General features: G+C 38.8%; 1 protein-coding gene across 1 annotated transcript in view; it reads left to right on the top strand.

Moving 5' to 3' along the window:
* Window positions 1-18,204, top strand: part of VWC2L (von Willebrand factor C domain containing 2 like) — a 181,202-nt gene that overhangs the window by 18,682 nt on the left and 144,316 nt on the right. The window contains exon 3 of the mRNA XM_043991185.1: window positions 16,993-17,122. Within this exon, the coding sequence (XP_043847120.1) occupies window positions 16,993-17,122 (130 nt within the window). The remainder of the gene's footprint in view (window positions 1-16,992; window positions 17,123-18,204) is intronic.

The following is an 18,204-nucleotide window of genomic DNA, read 5'->3' as shown; positions in this document are numbered from 1 at the left end:
TTTATCTTATAACACTCATGTTAATTCAGTTCTCTGTACATTCTCTGATTATAATGGCTTTTTATTCTAAAAATATGGAGACCTTTACTCTGCACAGATGTATGAGATCTTATTATATTCCCACTTACTGAGAATTCACAGATGACAAAGATGAGCACAGATTGCAACTTTCCAGCTTTGTAAATACTTCATATCATATATTTCATCACACAAAAAAGCAAGTATGCATTTTGGATTTAATGCAACATTATAGTAAATACTAGTAATGAATTGGTAAGATAAAAAGCATGTATATGTAAGGTTTGTTTGCTGAGTCATTTGCTAGTTCATTCTTGTCCGGGTTTTAATACAGAAAATGTGTAGCCTAATGCATGATTGGAATTTAAATGCATCAGTGAATAAAGGTTGGTTAAATGCCTCCTATGTTCTAGACACCCTACTAATTTCTGGGGAAACAAAGAAAAGGAAAAACACAGGCCCTGCTCTCAGGGAACCCACAGTCTAATGGGGGAGACAAGTATAAACAAGATTTATACTGAACAAATTTTAGATAACCTCAGAGGGAAGATACTGGTATTAAGCAGGACTGGGAAAGGCTTCTCAAAGAAAATGAGATTTTAGCAGGGACTTGAAAGAAGCCAAGAGGGAGAGATGACAAGGCATGAGGAACAGTCAGTGAAAATGCCCACAGTCGGGGCAGCTAGGTGGTGCAGTAGATAAAGCACCAGCCCTGGAGTCAGGAGGACCTAAGTTCAAATCTGTCCTCAGACACTTGATACTTATTAGCTGTGTGACCCTGGGTAAGTCACTTAACCCCAATTGCTTCACCAAAAAAAAAAAAAGAAAAGAAAAGAAAAGAAAAGAAAAGAAAAGAAAAGAAAAGAAAAGAAAAGAAAAAGAAAAGGAAAAAAAAATAAAATGCCCACAGTCTGTAGATGACAGAATCTTGTATGAGGAAGAGCAAGGAGGCCAGTGTCACTCAATTGCAGAGTGTATTGAGAATATAAGAAAGCTAGAAAAGTAGGAGGGGGCTAGGTTGTGAAAGGTTTTGGATTTTATGTTTTGTATTGGAGATGATAGGGAGGAGCATCCTGATGTATATACTGTCATTTCAGTTAAAAATATGAAGTTCCTTTGTTTTCAATGTGTATATATATATACATATATATAAAACATATATAGATTCATGAAATGTTGCCATATATAACATACATGTATGTGTAAATACAAGGAAAAGCTATATCTGGTATACCAATTATCAGTGGAACAAGTCAGTCACCAAAGCCACCAACACTACATGTTGTATAACACATATAACATGCACATATATGTAACATTTTATGGATCAATATTCTCAAACAGATGTCCAAGCAGGAATAAAGCCTGGAGATAGTCTGGTCTCCAGACAGAACAACAAGGTGTTCTATATAAAAATCAATGCATAGGCTTTAGGCACAATTATTTTTCTCCTCCATGGTATAGAATATCTCTAATGTATGTCCCAGAACTTGTTCCGTGTACATAAATCCCACCACTAAAAAGAAGCCCACACCCAGGACTCATGGGCCACACATCATTCAAAGTCTCATGCCAAATGTGCTACGAGTAGAATAGAGATGATCCCCGAAAACTGTGTTCACAAAATATTAGTACTGGAAAAGGGCCTGGGAATCATCTGTTATAAATGCCTTATTTTTTAGAGATGAAGAATTCAGGTGTAGAACCCTCTCCCTGAGAGATGAAGTGATTTACCTTAAGGCCACAATCTACACTCATGTGGCAAACATTATCCTTTACAAAAACCAGAGAGAATATCGCTCTACCAGCACAAAAGTCACTGCCCCCCCTCCCCCCCCCCACCATAGCACTTTCCATACAAGGCTTAGGGGCAGCTCCCTCCAGGGAACCTAAACCAGGCCTGATTCTGAAGATGCTGAGCAGACCACACTAACTCCCGGAAAACTCACTTCTTTTCCTTGCAGAGAAGATATCTTTCCTATTTCTGAGGATGACAGGAGGGAAAACCAAAGTTGTTGATTCTAACTTTCATTTTTTTCCAACCTTTTAAAAGAGCATCTTAAAATAACAGACGTGTGACTACCGCAAGTTAGAAAGCTTCATTAGGGAAGACAAAGAACAAGTATCTAGAATTTCCCCTTTCTTAATGAGAAGCTAAACTTTCACAGTCAAGCTCCAAGCCGCTCCAGTCAAGACACCAGAAATTCTGAGGAAAACTCACATTGTTCAAATTGTTTTGGCAAGGATCTGACAGGAGATTGAAATGACTTGTTTCTAAATAAGAAACTAATTACTTAACCATAGCAAGCATTTTACCCACAACTCAACCACAGTCTGAGGACTAGCACAGTTATATTTCAGATCTTATTTTCCATCCTGAATGAGGTATCTTAAAAAAAAAAAAACTTTCACATTTCAAAGGTTTCATAATAGAGAAGAAATTGCTAAATCATGCTGTAATAAAAAAAATCACCATATTAGTTTTTTAGCTACCCCAGCCATTGGAATCAGAGAAAGATAAAAAACCAAACATCAAAGGAAAGTATGATTTATCAGCTGCTACTGTCCAATTTCACTGACAAAAGCCTGGAAGCATGATATTAGTATATCTCTGCCAGAGTCATATGAGTATATGAACTGGTACAGAGGTTTGTCAAATCATGAACTAGAACCAAGTGGAAAGGTGCTGCTATATTGATAACAGAAGCTATAGCCTATGTTTTATGGTTACCATACTTTATATAATAGTTCATTTAGAATCTTCCTGACATAGCAGGTAGTCAAGAATGTTGTTGCTGTCATTGTGCAGTTGCTTTTCAGTCGTGTCCAGCTTGTTGTGACCCCATTTGGGATTTTCTTGGCAGAGATCCTACAGCGGTTTGTCATTTCCTCCTCTAGTTCATTTTACAGAGAAGGAAACTGAGGCAAACTGGGCTAAGTGACTTGCCCAGGGTCACAAAGCTTGTAAATGTCTGAGGCCATATTTGAAATGAGGTCTTCCTGAATCCGGGCTTCATGCTCTATCCAGTGTGCAAACCAGCTCCCCTAAGTCAAGAATACCTAGTTTCAAATCTTTTGTGTGATACTGAAGATCTTTATTATCAGTTATGAAACATGGGAGACACTGGCCCAAGATGACCCAGCATGGCATGCCTGCATCTGAGAAGGCACTGTGCTCTATGAGCAGAGCAGAATCACAATAGCACGAAGGAATGAGATAGATATACAAACCTAGGGATATCTCCATCCCAAATGTTCAAACAAACTATTTGTGCCCAACCTCTTTGGTAAAGCTCTCTAGGTTTATATTGGACAGATAAGCCACAATTGAACATACTCGACCTTGACCCCAATGTTGTGATATCATTTGGACGTCTTCTAATATGAAGGACAAACAACAATATGACACGATCTAAATGCCTGGAGCAGCTACTTATCTGTTATTGTTTGTCCTTCATTACTGAAGTGAACTATGACATAAGGGTAATGACATGACCTGTACTGAATTTGATTTAAGTGAGGGAGGGCTGTGCAAGGTCACCCACCTCACTCTCTCCTCCAGGCTCATGTGGGTTCAGTGGCAAGATATAGATCCGGACAACTAGAGATGGCCCCAGATGTTTAAAGCAATTGGGGTGAAGTGATTTAAGTGACTTGCCCAGTGTCACACAGCTAGTAAGTGTCTAAGGTGAGATTTGAATTCAGGTCCTCCCAACTTCAGGGCCAGTGCTCTATCCAGTGGGCTACCTAGCTGCCCTGGTTATTTATCTAATGAGTCACAGATAGGTTATCAAGCTGAATTAGAAGAAAGGATTCCCATCCTAAGGATTTTTGAAGTTGCTGAATATACAGTTCTTCCACACTTGAGAAGCATAATGAAAAAAAGAGAGGCTTAGTGGGTAGAGAACTTGTCTCAGGAAGAAAGGCCTGAGTTCAGGTATTCCTTTGATGTTCTGACTTGATTCCCTGGGCAGGTCACTTAGTGCCTCTGGTAACTCACTAAAGGTACTTTTAAAGGTACTTTGCAGTACCTAAATTAGTAAAAGCCTTTTTTAATTAGTCACAGGTCCAGACTCTCCTAAATCTTACAAAAACTAGCAATGTGACCCTAGGCAAATCCCATGATTTCTCTGTAGGAGCTCTTGCACTATGGAAATCATAGATCCCTCATGTATTTGCATAAATTCCCTAAGATGTGGGCAGTTGGGTGGTTCAGGACATAGAGCATTGAGCCTGGAGTCAGGAAGACCTGGCCTCAGATCCTTCCTGGCTGTGTGAACCTGGGCCAGTCACGCAATGCTATTGCCTCAGTTTCCTCATCGGTAAAATGAGCTTGAGAAGGAAATGGCAAACCATTCCAGTATCTTTGCCAAAAAAAAAAAAACCCACAAACAAACAAAAAAGCCCTAATGCAGTGACAAAAAGCTGGACACAACTGCAAAATAACAACTCCAACATCTTAATCCATCCTTATAACATTTCCATGAAATGTGCAGTTATGGTACCAGTGGCTGTCATAGAGGGACAAATATAGAATGTCAGGCCTAGAAAAAACTTTAGCCAATCCCTTCTTTTTACAGGTGAAGAAACTGAGGCCCAGAGAAGGGAAGGACTTGTCCAAGGTCACAAAAATTGTTAAGTAGTAGAACATGGATCTGTTGACCCCAAGTCTGATGCTTTTTGCACAATAAGAGAACTGCTTTTTCTTAAGGAAGATTTAGCTGGGCTCTTCATGCATCAGTGACAAAGTGATACATCTGACTAGAATGTCATATTTTTAACGCATAGTCTGTATGCTTTCACAATTGCAAATGGGTTTGATTTTGTTTTCAGGGCTTTATTCCCCAGGCTCTCAGGATTTGAAGAACACTGAATTCTGTCCCGTCCACTCAAAACTACTTTGCTGAGTTATAGCTCACTAGGGTTCCTTATGATATTTTTCTCTTTATTGTTCCTTCATTGTAGTATCTGCCTTTTGTCTCTTTAATAGTTCTCTCTGTGTTTGGAAATGTAGTAGCAAAATACTCCATCCCTCTCCTCACTCCCACCCCCTCAACTCAGTCATGTTTCAGGCTGTTGTGGATGACTGACACCTCTCTGATATCAGCAATCTGTCCTTCTCAGTGTCAAGTGAAAATTTTCAAAGCCATACTGTTTCTCCCTTTTTTCCAAATTACACAGATGGATGATAAATGGGAAATCTTTCACATAGAGACTACTCAAAACCTCTTAGCAACACTTCAAGGGTCCTTTCCTATGCCAGACCTGACTGTCAATCCAGCTTATCAGTGAAGGACTAATGCCTGCCTGTTCAAGTCTTTTTCAGGATTTTGGGTGTGATGCTCTGTTGCTGGCTTGGCTTTATCTTGTACCCAACGGCCTTTGACTATGCCTTTGGATTCTCCTTCAAAGATTTCAATCAGAAGGAGAAGAAACATATTTTTCCCCTCACAATAACCAACTATTTCCTAGAGATCCCTTTGTCGCTTGACTATCAAAACAACAACTAGAAATGCCTCTATCTCTTCAGCTAAATGGAGATTATTTTCTGTCCTGATCTGTGCTGTGATATTTCTGTGAGCTGCTTTTGGATCTCCTGAGAGTCCTTCCTTTCCAGAATGCCTCAGTACTCCTTGAGGACATTCGGACAAAAATCAGTCCCTCTGTCTATCCACGTATAGGGAAGAGAGGTAAAAAGCAATGAATGTAGAATTGTGCCTGTTCTTTATAAAGTCTCTCAAGTGCTTCAGTATATGATCTCAGGAACAAATATCATCTATGAATAAGATCACCATCCTCGTGTTTCATTCCTAATAACTAATTTTCAATATTACATTAACTCTTTTTGTGTTTCCTAATTGATCTTCCACTATTCTGCTTTAGCTCAGAGGCAGAGGTAAACAAACAGAGGAGACTCTCCCTGGCTGTTTTCCATGCTCTCAGTATACTCCGATGATCTCATCAAGATTCTCTTGCATTTAGTCCATTATATATCCTAGCCCCAGCCCATAATCCTGAAACATTCTCATTCCCTACACAGGCTAAGTCAAGGACACTCTCCAATCCTTTGTTCAAAAGTGCCTTCTATATATGTGGGGTGAGTTTCTGACAAAGACTGAGGAAAGAGCTCACTGGATTTTATTATCCCAAAGTACTAGCTGCCAAAATTAATGCAGTTTGTACATTTCACTTTGCCCTTGTAGAAATTGCCTTAATCAGCACTATGTGAGCATTCATCTCTTCCAGGGACTGGGCAATATAAATTGAATAACCAATTCTTCTTATTCCAAACCTGTATTCCAAAGCATCTACATTGGCTCAAATATTATTTAATTCCTCATGGAAGTTCCATCTCCAAGCTCCAAGCTTTGTAGCCATTCGCATTCATCAGTCAGTCAACAAGAATTGATTAAGTGCTTGCTATACACCAAGCATTTTGCTAAGTGTTGGGGACACAAAGGAAGTTAGAAACATGACTCCTTTCTTCAAAGACCTCACATTCTCCTGGAGGATACAACATTCATCTACATACATTCATGATATATACAGTGTAAATGGAAGGTTATCTAATATATCTAATAATGCCTAATCACAAAATAACCTAAAATATCTTAATCTCTCCTTATATCATTTCCATGAAATAGCAGTCTAAATAGAAAGTAATCTAAAAAAAAATCACTAGTAATGGAAGGCACTAAGTAGAAAAGACCTTTTACAGAAGATCAGATTTGAGCTGAGTATTAAAGATCAGGAAGAATAAGAGGCAGAAGGTGGGAAGGAAATAGCATGGAGTTGGAAGATGGGGTATTAGGATGCAAGGAACAGCAAGTTAGCCAATATATATCATAGAGTAAGTAGAGGCAAGTAAGGTTTAAGAAGACTAGAAAGCCAGGAAAGGGCCAGATTCTAAATGTAGGCATGGGCAGGCACCTAGGTAGTGCAGTGGATAAGGCACTTGCCCTGGATTCAGGAGGACCTGAGTTCAAATCTGGCCTCAAACACTTGACGCTTACTAGCTGTGTGACCCTGGGCAAGTCACTTAACCCTCATTGTCCCACACAACAAACAAAAAACTAATGAAGGAGTGAAGTGATATGGGCCCATACCATGACTATGATGGTGTCAGAGGAGAGAAGGAGGCACACACAAGAGATGTTATGAAACTAGAAATAAGCCTTGACAACCAATTGGACACAAGGCTGGATTTGAGTAAGGAATCAAGGATGACATGTTCTGATCTCAAGGCCTCCAAGTAAGAAGTTACCGCAGATTTAGACTAGCATTAATCAATGGAATAGCAAATGACCCATCAACTGAATTTAATTGCCCTTAAAACAAAAGAATCATGCCAATTCCCTACAGGAAGAGTTGGCAGTCCACTGTGTGGATGCTCTGTGTAAATGACTAGCTAGCTACATGAAAGTCTATGAATTCTAGAAAATGATAAGGTCTGTCCTAAGGGGAGGCACACCTGGGAGCATCCCCAACAGAGACTTACTGGCATCAGAACCTTTGGATTGCAGTGTTACAAACCTTCCCTTTGCATTTGAAAATAATGAGACTTATTGGATACTTATTGGGTTGGGTATCCTTTGTGTCTGACATTATCTTCTCCTTTCAACTTTCTGAAATACATTTCTTCATTGGTTTTTGGGTTCTTGGATCCAGAAGACCTATTTCTAATCTTGACTCTACCACTTTCTGACTGGACAAATCAATTAACTTCTCTGTGCTTCCATCTCCTCCTATGTAAATTGATATAACAATATTTGTATTATCTGACCTACTGAGTTGTTAATAACAATGGTCTATATTTATGCTGTTCTTTGTTTAGATAAAGATCTATTCTGTCTCATATAAGTCTCACAACTCTGAGATAAATGGTATAGGTCCTATTATCCCCATTTTACAGATAAGGAAACTGAAGCTCAGAAAGGTTAAATGACTTTTTCATGATCAAACAACTAGTAAGTTTCAGACTTGGGTTTCAAACCCAGGTCTTAGGCAAGATGCAATATTCTTTCTACTAGACTGGATAGCTCTTCTATTAGCAAGGAAAGCAAGCCCTTTAAACATTAAATCCCTATATAAATTGTGAGTATTGTTAATGATGACATAAACTAGTAGAATAACCATGGCAAAACCTACTCTTTTTCTCAACTGTAGGCTTTGATTCTTTCTAAGAATATGTCCGATTAGTATGCTGAGTGGGACCTCCAGACTAGAGGCAACATTACAAACATCATGGGAAAATTTATCTGTAAAACTTAGACATTAGAGATGAAACCCATCCAGGATTTTCATGATATGTCTCATGGGGCCAAGTTATATATCCCTTTCTTGGGGGAAAAATTAAATATGTTTAAAACCAATGCCTTTGCATCATATTTGGTGTGTAATTTATCCAAATCTTGGTGGCTGCTGTAACAATAAACTTTTAGATTTATATAGCACACTGTTTTTAAAAGCACTTTATGTAAATAACTCATATGAACCTCACTATAGCAATATGATTTAGATGTTGTTGTTTGTTTCTTTGTGGACCTGAGAAATCATTCCTGAAGGGAACTCCAATGTAATGTTCTGTCTTGGAGAGAGGCCTGGGGAAATGCAAGGCTGGACTGTTATACACTATGTCATGCTTCCTCTCATGAAGTAGACGATGCAAGTATTATTATCATCTCCACTTTACAGACTATGAAATGAGGCTCCACAAGATTTGAGGGGCTTGTTCAGGGTTATACAATCTTCAGGCATAAATTCCAGTGTTCTTACATGGATTTTCCATTGTGAGAAACTAACACACTTTCTCCACTGACACCCCCCCCAACCACAAAGTATTTAAAATTTTTCCCATGTCTGGATTTCCTCTAAATTAGGTGGACTTGGTAATTTTCTTTAATTCAATTTAATATGGAGCCATAATCACTTGTTTTCTAGGCATTCATGTCACTAAAATGTTTGGATTTTCATTTACGCTGTGAACACTAAAGAGTCCACATATATTTTATAAATGACCTTTTGAAAGTTATTTCATTTTCTGCTTGTCATCACAGCCCAGATGTTTTGTTTTTTGTTTTTTCCCCTTTCCATGGCCATTTGTAAAAATGGAAGAAAATGCTTTATCCCATTGGGTAAAAGTCTTGCCAAGTGCCCTGAACACATCTGGAGATACTTTGATATATGGCTTATGGAATCAGAAGAAATTATAATCATTGATTTTGTATATAAATAATCAGAGATTTTTCAGAGAGAATTTCAAGAATTTGATTCTGGAAAAAGGAGAGTTTATTGATCCTTTTCTTGGTAGCCCAAGTGATTTATTCTAGTCCTATTTACCTCTTATGCCTTGAGACTGATAGTCATTCATATTTATATCCACCATCCCCCATTTCTCAAATTTGAATCTTTCATTTTTATTTGTGGAATGGTTAGTTATAGTAGTGAACCACTAATAAACAAGGTACCATAAAAATCTTACCTTTGATACCTATGAGATCAAATTTCCCTTCATTTGGAACAAGCACCTATATACTGGCAATGGAGAAAAAGTTTGGTTTTTCTTTTTGCATAAAAGGTATTTAATTTTCATAGATTTTCACTGGTAGTTATTAAGCCAATATCCCCAGTTCATTTCATGTAGGTTCCAATATGGGGATTGAAGCCATTTGGCCCAAGGTTAAACACTGCTTTCTTTGAAGTTTAATGCTAAATAGAGTCACAGTACTATATAGAGTCTTAAGGTTTACAAAGCATTGCCACATATTACCCTGGTGAAAGAGAATGAACGCAAGGAAGGAGGGAGGGAGAAAGGAAGGAAGGAAGGAAGGAAGGAAGGAAGGAAGGAAGGAAGGAAGGAAGGAAGGAAGGTAGTGAGCATTTATTAAGCACTTTCTATTAAGCAAGCATTGGGCTTAGCACTTAGCACTGTAGATACATAAAAAAAAAAGTAGTCCCTGATGTTTAAAGTTCACACTGGAGTCCAAAGGCTCTAATGACAGAAAGTTTCTATTTGGGAAGCTCCCAGATGTGCCTCCTCTTAGTATAGACTACCCAGCATTCTACTACTTCCTCATTATTGCTTTCAGTTATTTTAGACATTCTTAGTGAATTAACATTAGCTCTTTATGATCATGAGATTCTTGTCTAAATGTTCATAATACATCAAATGAAATTTCTTCCAAATGTTGTGAGGGATTTCAATCATGTTTACAGGTTCATAATCCCCAATGCCCCCCTCCCTCCCATTTACCTATTTTGAGAAGTCTTCAGTCTTTGCCCCCTCTAATGGTTCTCAAAGGTTCGATATAGGGACTGTGAGATTAATCAATGGATTCTTTCATGATTTTATGGAGTTTTCCTCATTCTTCCAGTCAGTGATACAAACTTAGCTTTGGAGACCATAAACCAAAATCCCAGTGAAAAAGTCCTCCAACCCTCTCATGAGTCACAAATAAAAAATTCCAAAAGAATGCACCCCAAGGGGTTCCTTGAGCCCATTTTGATCTAGACTCCCCCTACAAGTTATATGCTCTTAAAATAAGATACATACATGGCATGGTCCCTCTGTATAAGTCACAACTTTATAAAACATTTTAATTACAATTTCATCACCATGTTAAAATTATGTTAGAGATATATCTAATGTTTCCCCTGCATGTTATCCCCTTAAATGTTATTTTAAAAATACAATCAAAATTTCAATGAGAGTAAAATTTATCATGAGGCATAACAAAGTAGGATTGGAGGGGGTATTTTTGATTTTGTTTTCTTTGCTCAGGAAGAAAAATGTTCTGTAGGAGTTCTTAGAAATAGATGATTTCTGAATAAAATTTCAGAATGCCTTCATTTAATAATCTTACTTATCCAGTATAATTTACTGTATATGACAGTGTTCCATAATATTATATTCATATTTTTTAAAAAGCAGTAAGGATATTTTTTCTAAGTACCAATTCATATGTTATATTCTCTCACTCCTATGAAGAGAGCTTTAGAAAAAAAAAAACCTTTGGGTTTTCTTGGATGTGTTCAGGTCTAATATATGGCTTTCATATCAGAGAGTACATTTTTTAAAAAGAAAAAAGAAAAGAAAAAAGAAAAAAAACATAACCAGCTCAAGAGCTTAGAGGCTATAGATTTACTAGGAGCACCAAATATTTCAGAGTTTTACACTCTGAAAAGTAGAGAGGCTTTTAAAGTTTGAACTTAATGCCTCTGGAAATTGGCAAGGTAGCACACTGATATCTTTGAGGAACCTTTCACCATTTGAGTGATGGCTACTTAGAAATGCAGCAGGAGACCAGATCAGCCAGGGGAGAGAAGTCAGGGCATGAGAACAGTGGAGAAGTCAGTATCGCTAGAATGTTGAAAGGAGAGAAACATGGCCAGGAGAGAGGAGAGAGAACAGAGATTCCAAATAAAGTCAAAGGGTTAAAAAGAACAGGATTTTGTGCCCAAATTGGAGGGGGGGGGAGAGGGAGAGGGGGAGAGAGAGAGAGAGAGAGAGAGAGAGAGAGAGAGAGAGAGAGAGAGAGAGGGGGGGGGGGGGGTTTGAGCTGGAAAGAGGTTCTCTTAAAGAGAGAGAAATAACTTGGAGAAATATGATGAAAGCCAGCAAGAGAAAAGAAAAAGCTAAGAGAAGAGGGCCAGAGGCCAAAAGAAGGGCCCCTTATAGAGGATAGTGTGAAGGAAATAAAGCCAATCAATCCCAGGCTGAAATTAGAAAAGACCATAGGCAAAAGTGAAGTCTTTTTCAATATTTATCTGCCCAGTTATCTGGGGCATTATAGTATAAATTATGGCATTCTGGGAAATTATTCCTTAAAAAATAAATCCAACTATACTGTTAATCATTGAACACTTCGAATTTATTCTTTCTTCAAGATATTTCTTGAGAACCAAATTCTGGCCTCCCGCACGTACATCTACCTTCCATTGATTTCTGTGTCCTAGGGAAAATTTGGGTGTATTCGGTGTTTGTTTATCTCTCAGATGACCAGGAGGGAAGCTCTTATCCAAACAGTCCCTGCCACGCTTATAGGTCCAGAGAAAAATCCAGTAGGGATAGGAAACCCCAAAGTAGTCCACAATTCTATGAATTCCATGAGGAATATTTGCAGAGGAAAGGCATCATTAAAGTCTGCCTGTGCATCCAGTACTGGCTCCAGCTAAGTTCTCTTCATTTGTAGAGTATACCCATTTGCTGTAGTAAAATTCTCCAGCTTGCTGACAGTTTATGCTCATGATGACATGATATGCTTATAGAAAGTATAGTAGGCAGTGGAAAGCAAGCTAGAGTTAGCCAGAGTGATAATCCTTCCAGTATAATAGGATTTTTTTCCTCTTCCCTTCTGTTCCTTCACGCAGAAACCAAAGAATATGACACGAACAACAAGCCACTGTGCAAAATCATTTGCATTAATTAAGAAGGTAAAATGGATGGTAAACAGCCTTAAAGTTAGAAAGACCTGGATACAAATCTTGTCCCCTACATTACTAACTCTGTGATCTTGGGCAAGTCACAGGGCATCAAAAGATCATATATTTCGAGCTTGAAGGGACCTTAGTAGACCCATCTTCTAGTCCTCTCATTTGGCAGGTGAGGAAACTGAGTCTCCAAGAGGCAAAGTGAATTACCCCAAAAACACACAGGTAGTGAAGAGCAGAGTATTTAAATCCAGATTTTCTAATTAGGTGGTGCAATGGAAAGAATACCAGACCTGAAGTCAAGAAGACCTGAGTTTAGATCCAGCCTCAGACACTAGCTATGTGACCCTGAGAAAGTCACTTAATTCTGTTTGCCTCAGTTTCCTCATCTGTAAAATGAACTGGAGAAGAAAATGGCAAATTACTACAGTATCTTTACCAAGAAAACCCCAAATAGGGTCACAAAAAGTCAGACACAATTGAAAATGATGGAACAACAATATTTGAGTCAAAATCCAGTGCTGGGACACTCTTAAATCCTGATCTATTTGTCCCCATTGTTCCATCCCTTAATATCTCAGTGTCCCAGGTAATACAAATAAAGTATTGTTATGGTCTTGAATAATTCCCTACATATATGAATTTTAAATAAACACTAAAATGATGAATTCCACTAACAGTATCCATTCCACACTGCTAAAACATCTTATAAACCTTTATTGCCTCTCTCAAAGGCTACTTCAAGATTGAAAAGTTGAAGGTTCAAAGTTCCTGTCCAGATTTCACCAGTCTATACAGAACTAGTCCATAACACTGTAATAAGGAGAATCTTGTATATAGCCAGAGAACAAACAAAAGAGTCACTTTAAGGAGAACAAAAGGGATAAATTGCAATTACAATTGGGTTCAAAAAATTGACCTTGCATGTCCAAAATGGAAGAGATATGGTTAGACAGCAGCTTGGCTGAAAAGGATCCCAGGGTTTTAATGGACTGAAAGCTCAACATAGTCAACAGTGTGATGCAGAAGCCAAGAAAGTAATATCACAAGATTGTGATAGCATCCAAGTGGGATAGCTTCTAGAATTGCAAAGGTAACAATTCTGCTACATTCTGCCAAGGTTAGACCACACCTGGGCCATTGTATTTAATCCTACTTAGCACATTTTAGCATGATTACTGATAAGCAGGAGATTGTCCAGAAGAAGACAATTAGGATGGCTAAGGGCATTAAGTACACTTGAGTCTACAAGTTACATGCTTGAGTACATGGTTCAAGAACTTGTGATATTTAGTCTGAAGGAAAGACTCAAAGGAGGGAGAAGAATATCAATTTTGTTAAATATTTGGAAGGCTATCATATAGAAAAAGAATTCTATTTGTTCTGTTTGGAAACAGTAAAGAACCATGTGGGAGTTTGAAAGAAGCAAAGTTGACTGGAAATAATTTCCTCTTAATTAGAGGGGCCCCAAAGTGAAATGGGCTGCTTTGAGAGGTAGTGAGTTCCCCTTTATTAGAAGTCTTCAAACAAGAGCTTGGATAACCACTTCTCAGGTCTACACAGCATCCCAAAAACCTTAGCACAAAGACATTTGGGACACCCTGTATGTTAGAAAGGTTTGGGGTATTTTTGTTTCTTTTTTTGTTTGTTTGGCTTTGGGGGGGGGCGGGGCAATGAGGGTTAAGTTACTTGCCCAGGGTCACACAGCTAGTAAGTGTGAAGTGTCTAAGGTGAGATTTAAACTCAGGTCCTCCAGAATTCAGGGCTGGTGCTTTATCTACTGAGCTACCTAACTGCCCCCAAGATTTGTTCTTTTTGCACTAGATAGACATTGAGGTTTTTCCCAACTCTAAAAATCTGTAATTCAGTTATTCTAGTTCATATTTTCCCTTTCATTATAGACAGGACAGATAAAGCTGTCTATACAAGGGGTGGAAGAAGGAACAGAGATGATTTATTTTTTATTTAACCTTTCTTAATTGTTGAGAGGGATGGGGAAGGGTCAGGATTTCTACTTACACCAATCACTGATAGTAAGGCAGAATACTCTTAGATTCCTCCTTTTATTTTCTCCTTTAGATTTTTTCCCCCTGTGGTTGATAATCTAGAGTCCTTAAGCCTGTTTGTTGTTTGTCAGTTCTACATTAGAGGTGGATCAGAAAATCCAAAACCATTAGAGAAATAAAGTAGACTCCTCCAAATTCCTGAGGAATTTGGATAAAAATCAACATACATCATAGGGCTTACCAGTACTATTCAATAAAGTTATGGATCAAATGGGGGGGAAAGCTATATTTTCTCTCACTGATCCTGTGAATAATCCTCTCTGTTTGCTGTGATACTATTTTTTCTTCGTGTTTCCAATAAAATAAAGCCCACAAATGAAATGTAGGCTATGACACTTCAAACAGAAATCAAAGTTGCAATGAATAAAGGAAGATAATTAAATGGAAAGATTCCACCCTCCCCTTCACTTCCCACCCAGTCATCTCTGACTTAAGGAGAGCCTATGTTATCTAAATTGCCTGAGCCACAGGTAAATGAAAGGTGATGGGGATCACTTACAGACTGCAGCCCCTGAGACAAAGAAAGAGGGTTTTAATTAATGTAGATGAGAGTGGGAATGAATTTTCCACAGAATAAATGGCCTGATTTGAGAAATATAAAGCTACTTCTTAAAGGTGAAGCTCTGACACCACAAGGGCTGTATTCAGAAATCCCTATAGTTGTTGTAGTGCCCCAAATAATCACATACAGCAGGAAGAGAAAGACCCAATTTGGCCACTGCTTTACATATCAGTGGTAACGGAAATTCCTAGGAAGAAAACCTCAAATCCTGAAGTCACCTCTTAGCAAGTAAGTAAAAAGAATAATGGTTCCCAGCTTATTTTTTTTATTTGAATTCATAGCTTCTCAAGTTTGTCATGATATATTCCATACTCCTTGGCTCTTAACCAGTAGCTTTTTTTAATCAATACATTTTAGTTCCTTCATAAAGGCAAGCAGGCAAGATGAAAGAAATTCACTAAATCTTTAAAGAAGCCATGGCAAGATATTCAAATTCAAAATTCAGTCTGCTCTAAAATTCACATGGGGAAAAAAAATGTCCTTTAGTATGTAGCAACCTGCCAAAAATTCAGTGTGTGGAGGGCCGGTCTGCCGGCTTAATAAAACTGTCTTATTTCTTGGAGATCTACTTTTTCTCTAGGTGTTGTAAAGGCTAAAATTCTAGCTATACTATCTAAAATCTAATGAGTGGTCACCAGTAAATTATAAGCTTTAGCAAGACTATTTAAATGTTTAAGTATTTGTTAAAGAGCATTAGGATCAGAGAAAAAGGTAAAAATCTAACTATTTCTAAGAGACCCTATCATCTGACCCACCATGGCAAGGTCAGGAACCAAAAAGAGACAGAACCCCTCCGCCAGTGTCCACTTCCTACTTCACGTCCCCTTCCCAGAAATGGGAGGCTCCTCAAGTTGATTGGCTGGTAGCCTTGATAGACAGTACCCATGAGCTTCCTGACACTAAGGACTTTGACCACATGGCTTGCCCTCAGAAACCTTCTCCTCATGGCAGAGCTTTTCTACAGTATGTCTCTAGCAGGTGGCATCATTCAAGTCGTTACAGTGTAAAATGTGGAGAATCCTCCTTATAGAGTAACCTCTACCTTGGCACAAGCCATGACCTGGAATGCCCTCCTTCCTCACCTGGTTTCCTTCAGGCCCAGCCCATCTTACCTCCTATGGGATAACTTCCCTCTTTCTAGTTTCTTATGGTTCTCTTCCTCCTCCTTGGATTATCACACATTTACTTATTGCTTGACACGTTGCATCCCCTCTAATGGAAAGTAAGCACAACAGCAGGAACTGGTTTTAATTTTGTCTTCAGATCCCAAAAGCCTAGCACAGTGCCTTACACATATTGGGTGCTTAAGAAATACTTGTTAGATTGATTTGGATTGAAAGTTACAGTATCATTTCCTTACCCTATTGGGACACCCTGCCCACTTTTTAGAATAGGGTGGGTAGAGAGTGTAAGGCAAGCAACTCTTTTACCAGAGGAAACCAGACAAGGAGTCCTCATGGCCATCTTATAAAAGAAGGAAAATGAGCAGAATATAGCCAAAGGCAAAGATCAGACCCTGAAGGGACCTCAGAGACTATCTAGTCTAGTCTACTGAGGTCAAGAAAGGCTAAATGGATTGCTTAGGGGCACAAAGCTATAAGGGTTTGAAGCAAGGTCTCTGTAGACTCCCAGTCTAGCACTCTATCCTTTATACCATTTTGCCTTTGATGAGACCAGGTTGAGGTGTGGCCAGCAATGGACCATCCAATCACATTGTGATTTGAGGAATGGCTTACTGACTTGGATACTTTACTCCAGGTGTTATACTTGGTTTCAGTGGGGTGAATGGTGGTGGAAAGGGCGAAATGAATGTAGTAAAGTCAATACAAACACTACTGTTTTGTCTTTTGACAACATGTGAATGTGCAAATGTTTCAGCTACAGGAGAAAAGGGGCTAATTTTAGATTTGTTCCTAGCCCTCTCCGTGTGAATGGTGTCGCTGTGAGCCCAGCAACGAAGTGCACTGTGTTGTAGCAGACTGCGCAGTTCCTGAATGTGTCAACCCAGTCTATGAACCAGAACAATGTTGTCCTGTCTGCAAAAATGGTAAGACCATCCTGCACTAGTTTTTTACTGAGGGGTTAAAGCAAAGCATTGTCAATGCCTTCCCAACATGCACACCTAACCAGACTAGAGCCTTAAATTCCACTGACTGCTTTTTGATGGAGGTGTGGCTGGTTCATCTTTGCATTCCCAAAATCAAAATCAGCAAAGGGTGAAATGCCTTTCCAGCTTTCCATGTTGTGGTCTCACATTATCATGTTGGTGGGGTAGTGGGGAAAGCTTGCACTAATATAACATCATCCTATAATCTACCTCCTAAGCAGAAAGATCTGTCCAGTCCTGGCTCTGATCCAGACTAACTTTGTGACCCTGGGCAAGTTGCTTCTTCAGTGCTCTAGGCTAGGCAACTCTCCAAGATTCCAGGTTGAAGAGAAGGTACTGACCTCCATTGCTGGAAGAAATTCCCTCACCAGGGAATTCCCTAAACCAGTGCAATTACAGATCCAGCCCCCAGCTCCTATCCCCTCCTTTGTGCTTACTGGTTGCATTTCTGTCTCTTTGATGGATGCCATGAGTCAAGGCTATTCGTGTTCTTTCAGAGAGACTCATAATATAACATAGGACAAGGCATGGCATAAAGGTTAGGGTACTTTGTTTCAGGCATTTGAAAAAGCATTAGGTCAAAAGTTAAGTCTTGAGAGAAATATTAAAACCACTTCTGCTAAAGGGCATTCATAATTAAGGGAGAATAGGAAGCGTTTCATGTTATTAAGATCTTTATTTAAGTAAAGTGGAACCCCTCTCTGACAACTACAGAATGGAATTTGACACATTATTTTGGAACCCATTCAAAGGAGTTAGCTATTAAAGTGCCACTATCACAACCACACCCCAAACACCTTAACATAAAACAATATTGTCTATAAGGTAGTCGCATAGAATGGACCTAGGTCAGCATTACAATAATGTGTCAGAAAATTAATCCAACATTGTAAATGGAATTTTGGCATCTGGGATAAATTTATTTGAGAGAAAGAGGGGTGAGAAACTTTACATGGTGGGATATAAGAACCCATGGGAAAAGAGAGACCTTCGCTTATCCTCTCTGGTGCGGAGACAGAGAT

The sequence above is a fragment of the Dromiciops gliroides genome, chromosome 3, assembly GCF_019393635.1.
Source record: "Dromiciops gliroides isolate mDroGli1 chromosome 3, mDroGli1.pri, whole genome shotgun sequence".
In the NCBI taxonomy this organism is placed as follows: Eukaryota; Metazoa; Chordata; class Mammalia; order Microbiotheria; family Microbiotheriidae; genus Dromiciops; species Dromiciops gliroides.
The sequence above is the reverse complement of the archived record's forward strand: the minus strand, read 5'-3'. Positions and strand labels throughout refer to the sequence as shown.